This window comes from Heterodontus francisci, chromosome 14, assembly GCF_036365525.1.
Source record: "Heterodontus francisci isolate sHetFra1 chromosome 14, sHetFra1.hap1, whole genome shotgun sequence".
Taxonomy (NCBI): Eukaryota; Metazoa; Chordata; class Chondrichthyes; order Heterodontiformes; family Heterodontidae; genus Heterodontus; species Heterodontus francisci.
In genome coordinates, this window is record NC_090384.1 from 15,728,338 (window position 1) to 15,740,447 (window position 12,110).

General features: G+C 54.8%; 1 protein-coding gene across 1 annotated transcript in view; it reads right to left on the reverse strand.

Moving 5' to 3' along the window:
- LOC137377247 (transmembrane protein 178B-like) overlaps positions 1 to 6,175 on the reverse strand; it is a 75,578-nt gene extending 69,403 nt beyond the window's left edge. Inside the window, 3 exon segments of the mRNA XM_068046787.1 lie at positions 5,635 to 5,674; positions 5,676 to 5,813; positions 5,815 to 6,175. Of these exon segments, the coding sequence (XP_067902888.1) occupies positions 5,635 to 5,674; positions 5,676 to 5,813; positions 5,815 to 5,997 (361 nt within the window). The 5' untranslated portion in view covers positions 5,998 to 6,175.
- Positions 6,176 to 12,110: the final 5,935 nt, after the last annotated feature.

Here is a 12,110-nt window from a genome sequence, read left to right on the forward strand (position 1 = left end):
ATCCATTCCCCCTACACTGCCCTCTGTATCTCCATCCACTCCCCCTACACTGCCCTCTGTATCTCCATCCATTCCTCCTACACTGCCCTCTGTATCTCCATCCATTCCCCCTACACTGCCCTCTGTATCTCCATCCATTCCCCCTACACTGCCCTCTGTATCTCCATCCACTCCCCCTACACTGCCCTCTGCATCTCCATCCACTCCCCCTACACTACCCTCTGTATCTCCATCCACTCCTCCTACACTGCCCTCTGCATCTCCATCCACTCCCCCTACACTGCCCTCTGCATCTCCATCCACTCCCCCTACACTGCACTCTGTATCTCCATCTATTCCCCCTACACTGCCCTCTGCATCTCCATCCATTCCCCCTACACTGCCCTCTGTATCTCCATCCACTGCCCCTACACTGCCCTCTGTATCTCCATCCACTCCCCCTACACTGCCCTCTGCATCTCCATCCACTCCCCCTACACTGCCCTCTGCATCTCCATCCATTCCTCCTACACTGCCCTCTGCATCTCCATCCACTCCCCCTACACTGCCCTCTGTATCTCCATCCACTCCCCCTACACTGCCCTCTGCATCTCCATCTATTCCCCCTACACTGCCCTCTGTATCTCCATCCACTCCCCCTACACTGCCCTCTGTATCTCCATCCATTCCCCCTACACTGCCCTCTGTATCTCCATCCACTCCCCCTACACTGCCCTCTGTATCTCCATCCATTCCCCCTACACTGCCCTCTGTATCTCCATCTATTCCCCCTACACTGCCCTCTGTATCTCCATCTATTCCCCCTACACTGCCCTCTGTATCTCCATCCATTCCCCCTACACTGCCCTCTGTATCTCCATCCACTGCCCCTACACTGCCCTCTGTATCTCCATCCATTCCCCCTACACTGCCTCTGTAACTCCATCCACTGCCCCTACACTGCCCTCTGTATCTCCATCCACTCCCCCTACACTGCCCTCTGTATCTCCATCCATTCCTCCTACACTGCCCTCTGTATCTCCATCCACTCCCCCTACACTGCCCTCTGTATCTCCATCCACTCCCCCTACACTGCCCTCTGTATCTCCATCCATTCCTCCTACACTGCCCTCTGCATCTCCATCCACTCCCCCTACACTACCCTCTGTATCTCCATCCACTCCTCCTACACTGCCCTCTGCATCTCCATCCACTCCCCCTACACTGCCCTCTGCATCTCCATCCACTCCCCCTACACTGCACTCTGTATCTCCATCCATTCCTCCTACACTGCCCTCTGCATCTCCATCCACTCCCCCTACACTGCCCTCTGTATCTCCATCCATTCCCCCTACACTGCCCTCTGTATCTCCATCCACTGCCCCTACACCGCCTCTGTATCTCCATCTATTCCCCCTACACTGCCCTCTGTATCTCCATCCATTCCCCCTACACTGCCCTCTGTATCTCCATCCACTGCCCCTACACTGCCCTCTGTATCTCCATCCATTCCCCCTACACTGCCCTCTGTATCTCCATCCACTCCCCCTACACTGCCCTCTGTATCTCCATCCATTCCCCCTACACTGCCCTCTGTATCTCCATCCACTGCCCCTACACTGCCCTCTGTATCTCCATCCACTGCCCCTACACTGCCCTCTGTATCTCCATCCACTGCCCCTACACTGCCTCTGTATCTCCATCCATTCCCCCTACACTGCCCTCTGTATCTCCATCCACTGCCCCTACACTGCCCTCTGTATCTCCATCCACTGCCCCTACACCGCCTCTGTATCTCCATCCATTCCCCCTACACTGCCCTCTGTATCTCCATCCACTCCCCCTACACTGCCCTCTGTATCTCCATCCACTCCCCCTACACTGCCCTCTGTATCTCCATCCATTCCTCCTACACTGCCCTCTGCATCTCCATCCACTCCCCCTACACTGCCCTCTGTATCTCCATCCATTCCCCCTACACTGCCCTCTGTATCTCCATCCACTGCCCCTACACTGCCCTCTGTATCTCCATCTATTCCCCCTACACTGCCCTCTGTATCTCCATCCACTCCCCCTACACTGCCCTCTGTATCTCCATCCATTCCCCCTACACTGCCCTCTGTATCTCCATCTATTCCCCCTACGCTGCCCTCTGTATCTCCATCTATTCTCCCTACACTGCCCTCTGCATCTCCATCCATTCCCCCTACACTGCCCTCTGTATCTCCATCCACTCCCCCTACACTGCCCTCTGTATCTCCATCTATTCCCCCTACACTGCCCTCTGTATCTCCATCCACTGCCCCTACACTGCCCTCTGTATCTCCATCCACTGCCCCTACACTGCCTCTGTATCTCCATCTATTCCCCCTACACTGCCCTCTGCATCTCCATCTATTACCCCTACACTGCCCTCTGTAACTCCATCCATTCCCCCTGCACTGCCCTCTGTATCTCCATCCACTCCCCCTACACTGCCCTCTGTATCTTCATCCATTCCCCCTACACTGCCCTCTGTATCTCCATCCATTCCCCCCACTGCCCTCTGTATCTCCATCCACTGCCCCTACACTGCCCTCTGTATCTCCATCCACTGCCCCTACACTGCCTCTGTATCTCCATCTATTCCCCCTACACTGCCCTCTGCATCTCCATCTATTCCCCCTACACTGCCCTCTGTATCTCCATCCACTCCCCCTACACTGCCTCTGTACCTGCATCCACTGCCCCTACACTGCCCTCTGTAACTCCATCCATTCCCCCTACACTGCCCTCTGTATCTCCATCCACTCCCCCTACACTGCCTCTGTAACTCCATCCACTGCCCCTACACTGCCCTCTGTAACTCCATCCATTCCCCCTACACTGCCCTCTGTATCTCCATCCATTCCCCCTACACTGCCCTCTGTATCTCCATCCACTCCCCCTACACTGCCTCTGTAACTCCATCCACTGCCCCTGCACTGCCCTCTGTAACTCCATCCATTCCCCCTACACTGCCCTCTGTATCTCCATCCACTCCCCCTACACTGCCTCTGTATCTCCATCCACTCCCCCTACACTGCCCTCTGTACCTGCATCCACTCCCCCTACACTGCCTCTGTATCTCCATCCATTCCCCCTACACTGCCCTCTGTACCTGCATCCACTGCCCCTACACTGCCCTCTGTAACTCCATCCACTGCCCCTACACTGCCCTCTGTAACTCCATCCACTCCCCCTACACTGCCCTCTGTACCTGCATCCACTGCCCCTACACTGCCCTCTGTAACTCCATCCACTGCCCCTACACTGCCCTCTGTACCTGCATCCACTCCCCCTACACTGCCCTCTGTATCTCCATGCACTCCCGCTGCACTGCCCCCCTGTATCTCCATCCACTGTCCCCTGTATCTTCATCCACTCCCCCTCCACTGTCCTCTCTATCTCCAACCACTTCCCCTGCACTGCCCTCTGTATCTCTATCGACTGCTCCCCGTATCTCCAACCACTGCCCTCTGTATCTCCATCGACTCCCCCCTGTATCTCCATCCACCCCCTCCCACACTGCCCTCTCCATCTCCATCCACTCACGCTGCACTGCCCTCTCCATATCCATCCACTGCCCCCTATATCTGCATCCACTCCCCCTACAGTCCCCCTCTGTATCTCCATACACTACCACTGCACTGCCCACCTGTATCTCCATCCACTGTCCCTACACTGCCCCCAGTATCTCTATCCACTGCCCCTACACTGCCCCCAGTAACTCCATCCACTGCCCCCAGTCTCTCCAACCACTGCCCCTGTGTATCTCCTCACCTCTGTGCATATACCTTTCTGTCCTCCATGTTAATATCACAGCACTTGTTTGATCCTAACCCTTGTCACAATATACATACAAACATGTAGACAGACACACATTTAAATATGTACTAACATAGGAACAGGAGTAGGACACATCAACATACCACAGATATACACACAGACATATTCACAAACCACAGATATAGACAGTTAGACAGACAGACACACACACACGGCACTGGTCTCAATGTGAAGGGACACTTCTCCAGTTCTCCCGTGTCTAACCGTGGTACATTTCCACTGTAACCCACTGAGACAATAATCATTATTTAAATTAGAAAGCAGGTTATCTGACTGCACAGCCCCTCCCAACTCAGATCCTCCATCCAGTCATCAGATACCTTCTTTCTGTTTCAGTAGAATTTACAATTCATTCATTCATTTGTCTCCAGTGAGTGAAAAACAGGACAATTGCAAATCCAGCATGGTAAAAAGGCTGCTCCCACCTCAGTCTGCATTTGTATGAGCCAAATTATATTCCAGTAAACAGGATTTGGTTAGAATTGGAGAGAGCACCATTGACTGCACACCTGTCATTCACTATATGTCCCTGCTCCTGTCTCTGGTTCCCACACCCGGTCCCAGCCAAAGACCCTTTGATTGATTGAAATTTGCTGAATGCTTTCAAGTCTACCGGCCTCTGTTTCTCTCTTTTTCTCCCTGCATTCCCCAAATATTAATCTATAATTTACTGCTTTCGTGCCCACCCTCTTCATTAATCTGGCTGTTAGGAGCGTAACTCAGGACAGTCCTCTATTTCACTCCACCAGCTGGAACGCAGGTCAAAGCACAGCTTTCATGTCATAACCCCAGGAGCTACTATTCTCTAACTTCAGAATCTCCTCATATATTTTGGGCAACATGGCAGGTTCAGCACCTTGGATAGCGATGGACCTGTATCCTAAACTCAGCCTTTCAGTTAAAAAAACCTGACAACCAGAGAACCAGATACAATCAGACCCCCTAGATACAACCAGACCCCCAAACACAACCAGACCCCCAAAAACAACCAGACCCCCAAACACAACTAGACCCCCAAACACAACCATCCATGCTCAGACACCCAAACACAACCAGACCCCCAAACACAACCATCCATGCTCAGACACCCAAACACAACCAGACCCCCAAACACAACCAGACCCCCCAAACACAACCATCCATGCTCAGACACCCAAACACAACCAGACCCCCAAACACAACCAGACCCCCAAACACAACCATCCATGCTCAGACACCCAAACACAACCAGACCCCAAAACACAACCAGACCCCCAAACACAACCATCCACGTCCAGACCCCCAAACACAATCATCCATGCTCAGACCCCCAAACACAACCATCCATGTCCAAACCCCCAAACACAACCATTCACGTCCAGACCCCCAAACACAACCATCCACGTCCAGACCCCCAAACACAACCATCCACGTCCAGACCCCCAAACACAACCAGACCCCCAAACACAACCATCCACGTCCAGACCCCCAAACACAACCATCCACGTCCAGACCCCCAAACACAACCAGACCCCCAAACACAACCATCCACGTCCAGGCCACCGATGGCCACAATTTGCCATCTTCCACACAACAGAACAGGCTACAGAACCTGGACCTCCAGCACAACAGGACACAACCAGAACCCCAAGCACAGAAATCCACACCCAGACAAACAAATGAATTGCCTGCTAACAATCAGATGGCGAATCCAGCTCTAGAGATGAGAACCCCTAAGCCCATCATCAAATTTCATGAGCCTCTGCTCTATAGATGTCTCTCCCTCTCTGGCAGTGCCAGTCCACTCACCCTTGAAGATCAGCTCCTCGGTGTCCTGGTCGAAGCCTTGGGCGATGACATTTCCTCCAAAGGCCGAGGATGGTGGAGTTGAACTGGCGGTTACAATGGGAGTCCACCGAGGCCGAGCCCAGGAAGTATCTCCTGTGGCGGTGCAGCAGCTGCCGGGGAGCCTGCCGCAGGGGCAGGTTTATGGTTCGGGATGTAGATGAAGCCGGGGTCGTTCCTCTTGTTGGCGTAATTTTTGCAGCGGTCCCGGTGTCGCCTGGCGTCCGTCTCGTACCAGTAGTCGGTGCAGATGGCCATGGCGAGGAGCCCGAGTGCACACAGAGCCAGCAGGAGCCCCGCTCCCGTCAGCAGCCTCATCGCAGCCATCTTCACTCAGCTTGAAGGGCGACGTGAGCCGCTTACAGCCCGGCCATCCTCCGCCAGCCCCACAGGCAACAGAGTGCGGGCGGCGAGAGGGGGAGACACGGCACGGCACGGAGCCCAACAGGGACAAGGAGAGCCGAGCGGGGCGGAGGGGAGGAGCCCACACAGCAGAGCGGAGCCGGGTTAAAACATATACACAGAGGAGGAGACAGAGAAAGAAGAGAGAGAGAGAGTGTGTGTGAGGAGAGACAGGAAAAGGGAGGGGGGGGGGGGGGGGGGGAGTGGGGGGGGAGGAAATAAGAGGGGAAGAGGAGAGAGGGGAAGGGAGAGAGGAGAGGGGGTGGGGCAGGGCGACAGAGGGAGAGGGGTGGGGGAGAGGAGAGGGGGTGGGGGGAGAGGGAGAGGGGGTGGGGAGATGAGAGGGGGTGGGGGGAGGAGAGGGGGGGTGGGGGGAGAGGAGAGGGGGGTGAAGAGAAGGGGGGAGAGGTGAGGTACCGGAGAGGGGGGAGAGGAGAGGTATGTGAGAGGAGAGGGGGAGGGTGGAGAGGGGAACAAGAGAGGCGGAGAGGAGAGGTATGGGGGGGAAGTGGGACGGATGAGGGGGAAGGGGGAGAGGGACGGGGAGAGGAGAGATGGGAGGGAGAGGGGCGGGGAGAGGAGAGATGGGAGGGGGAGGGGGAGAGGAACGGGGGGAAAAAGAGGGGGAGAGGAGAGGTATGGGAGCGGGGGGAGGGGGAGAGGAGAGGGAGCAAAGAGAAGGGGAGAGTGTGAGTTACCGGAGAGTGGGGAGGGGGGAGCGTAGGGGGGGAAGAGAGAGAGGTACGTGGGGGGGAGAGGAGCGGAGAGGAGATGGGTAGGGGGGCAGAGGAGATGGGGAGAGGGGAGGGGGAGGAGGAGAAGAGTGAGGAGATGGTGTCGGGGGAGGGGAGAGGTGTCGAGGGGGGGGAGAGGGAATCAGCTGAGGTGAGCAAGCATCGTGGAGAGAGCATCAGGGAGGGGAGAGGGGGATCGTGCTAGGGGAGAGGGGTTGGGGGGAGGGAGGTGAGAGGGGGTCAGGGGAGGGAGGGAAGAGGGAGTTAAGGGTGGGTTGGGGTGGGGAGGGAGGGAGGGGGAGAGGGGGTCGGGGAAGTGAGGGGAGAAGGGGTCTGTGGAAGGGAGGGGAAAAGGGGGTCAGGGTAAGCGGGGAGGAGTTCGGGGAGAGAGACTCGTGGAAGAAGGAGGGTCAGGTTGAGAAGAGAGGGGATCGGGGAGATGAGAGGGGGTAAGGGGAGAGGAGAGGGGATCAGGCAGGGTGAGGGGAGAGGAGAGGGATTGGGGAGAGAGAGGGATTCAGGGTTATGGAGAGGAGAGAGGGTCGGGTGAGGGGACAGAGCATCAGGGAGGGGAGAAGGGGTCGGGGGAGGGGGAGGCGAGGGTTGGGGCAGGGAAGGGTGAGGGGATCGGGCGGGATGAGGTGAGAGGAGACGGGGTCAGGCAGGGTGAAGGGAGAATGGGTCAGGGGAGGGAGGGAGAAGGGGTCGGGGGAGAAGAGAGGGATTCGGGCAGAGAAGAGAGGCGGTGGAGAGAGGAGAGGGGGTTAAGTTGGCTGAGGGGAAAGGAGACGGCATCGGGCCAGGATGAGGGGACAGGAGAGGAGATTGTGTCGGACAGGGTGAGAGGAGAGGGGGGGAACGGCAGGGTGAGGGCAGAGGATTGGGGGTCGGGCGGGGTGAGGGAAGACGAGAATTGGGTCGGGGGGCTGAGGTGACAGGAGAGGGATTTGGAGGGGAGAGGGGTGTGGACAGGAGAGGGAGCCGGGTGAGGGGAGAGGGAGTCGGGGGAGGGGATCGTGGTAGGGGAGAGGGGGGTCGGGGAGGGTAGGGGACGGTTGGGGGTATGGGAGGGGAGAGGGGGGTTGGGGAGGGGGGAGAAGGGGTTGGGCGGAAGGAGAGGGGGTCAGGGGGAGATGAGGGGGCCTAAGAGGAAAGGAGAGGGTATCAGGCAGGGTGAGGGGAGAGAGGGATTGGGCGGGGAGAGGGAGAAGGGGTCAGGGGAAGAGAGGGGGGTCAGTGGGAGAGAGAGGTCAGGGGGAAAAGAGAGTGGGTCGGGGGGAGATGAGAGGGGGATTAAGGGAGAGGAGAGGGAATCAGGCGGGGGGGGAGGGGGAGAGGGTAGGAGGAGAGGGGTGGCAGGTTGAAGGGGGTAGTGGAGAAGGGGGTTGGGGAGGTTGACAGGAAAGGGGGTGGAGAAAAGAGAGAGGTTGGGAGTGAAGGGAAAGGCGTGGGGAGTGGGAGAGGGGGGGGACTGTGGGGGAGGGGCGGAGAAGAGGGGAGAGGGTGGAGAGGAGAGAGCGGGAGAGAAGAGGTGAGGAGAGTGGGGTGGGGGAGTGGAGAGTGTGAGGGGGAGAGGAGAGGGTGTCTGTGGGATGGGGGAGAGGAGAGGGGGTCGGGGGAGGGGAAATGAGAGGGGGTTGAGGGAGGGGAGAGAGAGGGGGTCAGGGGTAGGGAGCGAGGGTTCAGTTTGGGGTGGAATCACTTCGGGGTGGTTTGGCAGGATTCCGGGCGCGGGCGGGAGACACTTGGGGATGATTGCAAGGCTGGGGGGTGAAGGGGAGGGGGCGGGAGACAATCGGGGTGGGGGCAGGCGAGACAAATTATGGCGTGCGGTGGGACTGGAGAAGCCAAATGGCACCATGCTGGGTTGGGATGCCGAGAGAGGCAGAAAGACAGAACAAGTAGTTGTTGCTATAAGGCTTCAGTCTAAATCCCCATCATTGTTGAGCCTCAAACACAACCCATTTGTCTCCTTTCCTAACATAGGAAATGTTGCAGAGACTCATCTGACCTTAGATTGCTCTCCTGCCTACGCATGTTCTTCACAGTTTTTTCCTGCGCCTCCCCTGTGGGCAAAACAGCTTCTTCTACACCCTTCAGGCCAAATTACCCCCTACCTTCACATCTCGAACACTTTACCTTTTCCTCTTCCTCTCACTCGTCACCTCACCATCCCTTACCCTTTTCCCACCTCCTCGCTAATCCCAAAGCCTCCCATTCCCCTTTTCCCTTCTCCCCACCTCAAACTCATAAACCTTCTCTTCTCCCTATCCTGACCCCATTCTCCCTACCCCTTCCCCTCCCATGCCACCCCAAGCCCTCCCCCTCCCCATTCCAGCCCTACCCCACCCCACCCACCCACGACTTACCCCACCCCCTCCCCATTCCACCCCATGTCCTACCCCACCCCTTCCCATTCCACCCCAAGCCCTCCCCCTCCCCATTCCAGCCCTACCCCACCCCACCCACCCACGACTTACCCCACCCCCTCCCCATTCCACCCCATGTCCTACCCCACCCCCTCCCACCTCAAGCCCTCCTCAACCTCTCCCCATTCCACCCCATGTCCTACCCCACCTCCTCCCCATTCCACCCCAAGCCCTACCTCGCCCCGTCCTCTCCCCATTCCACCCCATGTCCGACCCAACCCTCTCCCCATTCCACCTCAAGCCCTACCCCATGCCTCCCCAATCCACCCAAGCCCTTCTCCTGCCCTTCCCTTCTCATCACCCCAAACCCTCCCCCTTCCCTTGTCCCCGCTCCAAACCCTCCCTCTTCCCTTCTCCCTGCCCCAAACCCTCTCCCTTCCCTTCTCCCTGCCCCAAACCTTCCCCTTCCCTTGTCCCCACTCCAAACCCTCCCTCTTCCCTTCTCCCTGCCCCAAACCCTCCCCCTTCCCTCTCCCTGCCCCAAACCCTCTTCCCTTCTCCCTGCCCCAAAACCTTCCCTTTCCCTTCTCCCTGCCCCAAACCCTCCCCTTCCCTTCTCTCCACCCAAACCCTTCCCCTTTCTATCACCCAGTCCTGTCCTAAACCCCTGCCCCAGAATTGGATGCGGGGGCCAAGTTCAATGTAACCCAGTTTGCTTATACCCATCAAGCCTGCTCTGCCATTCAACACAATCATGACTGAACTTATACATCAACTCCCATTTCTCATCCTGTCCCCATATCAGTTGATTCCATTCCTGCCCAAAAGTCTACCAATCTGAGTCTTGAATAACTCATCAACTGAGTATCCACAGTCCTCTAGGTTAGAGAATTCCAAAGATTCACTCTGAATGAATAAATTTCTCCTCATCTCAGTCCTAAATGGCTGACCGCTTAACATGAGGCTATGACCCCAAGTTCTCTGCGCTGTCAAGCCCTCTAAAACCTTTGTAAGATTCAATGAGATCACTTCTCATTCTTCTAAACTCTAGAGAATACAGGCCCTTTCTACTCAATTGCTCCTCATAGGATGGCCCCCTCATCCCAGGAATCAAACTAGTGAATCTTTGTTGCATCCCTCAAAGGCAAGTATATCCTTCCTTAGGTAAGGAGACCAAAACTGTAAAGTACAGTGGATGTGGTCTCAAGGCCTGATATCATTGCAGCAAGACTGCCTTACCTTTATTTAATACTCCAGCCCCTTTGCAATAAAGGTTAACATATCATGTCTTCCTATTTGCTGTACCTGCACATTAACTTTCTGTAATTCGTGTACAAAGATACCCAAATTCCTCTGAATATCAACATTTACTATTCCTTCACCTTTTAAAAAATATTATGCTTTTCCATTTTTCTTTCCAAAGTGGATAATTTTACATTTTCCAACTTGATAATCTATTACAACTTCTTGTCCAATCACTTAACTGGTTTGTATCCTTTTGCAGCTTCTTTATGTCCTCCTCACAGCTTATGTTTCCTAATAGCTTTGTATTGTCAGAAAACATGGATAAATTACACCTGGTCCCCTCATTTAAGTCATTGATATAGATTGTAAATAGCTGAGGCCCAAGCACTGTTCCTTGCGGCACTCTACTAGTTACACCCTGCTATCCCAAAAATTACCCGTTTATTCCTACTGTTTTCTGTTCATTAACTGAAACTTTGACTCACCTCCTGCCTTTCACCTGCCCCAACCCTTTCCGATCTCTTTGCCCTTACCCTACCCCAAAACTGTTCTTTGCCACCTCAAACCCATCCCCTACCCCTTGACAACCCTAAATCCTCCCTCACTCCAACATGACCCTTCTCCCCACCTCACCACAAATCCTTTCCTACTACCCACTATTTCCTTTCCCTTCCCACCCTAAACCCTGTGTTTCTTGTATACCTTTGGAATGCCTTCTGTCTCTAATTTTTTCTTATTCTTATGATGGGATGTGGGTGTCACTGGAGGGGTGGGGAAGGCTAGCATTAGCTGCCCATCACAACTGAGTGGCTTGCTAGGCAGGGCAGTTAAGAGTCAATCATATTGCTTTGAGTCTGGGGTCACATGTGGGCCTGGCCAGATAAGGACAGCAGAGTTCTTTCTCTAAAGGACATTAGTGAACCAGATGGGTTTTTATGACAATTGATGATAGTTTCATGACATTATTAGTGAAACTAATTCTCAATACCAGATTTTATATTAAATTGAAATTCCAGCAGCTGCTGTGGTGGGATTAGAACCCAGATCCCCAGGACATTAGTCTTGGCTGCTAGATTCGTAGTTCAGTGACATTACCACTACACCACCATCTCCTGTCGATGCTAATGCGTTATCCTTCCTCATACTTCTCAGTCTGTCTGCTGCCTTGAACACAGTTTACCAAACCATCATCCTCCATCACTGTTGTCTGGCTGCCTTATTCGATTCTTACCAAATCCAGTTGCATCCAGAGAATCTTTCAATAACTTCTCTTCCCAACCCCTCACTGAAACTTCCCCCAAGACTACATCCTTTAGCCCCCTGCTATTTCTCATCCACACATATACCTTTGGAAGGTCATTATCAGGAAACATGTAAGGTTGCACATATACATTGATGACACCCAGATCTATCTCACCACTTCTCTTGCCCCCTCTACTGCCTCTGTGTTGTCAGACTGCTTGTCTGACATCCAGTACTGGATGAGCAGAGATTTGCTCTAATTAAACATTGGGAGGATTAAGCCATTGTCTTTGGTTCCCTCCTTCCCCCCCAAAAAAACTCAATTTCCTTGATAACTGATTCCAACCCTCACCCTGGCCACTGTCTGTGGCTGACCCACTTGTTCACAGCCTTAGTGTCCTATTTGACCCTAAGCTGGATTTCCATTCCCATATGCTCTCCATCACAA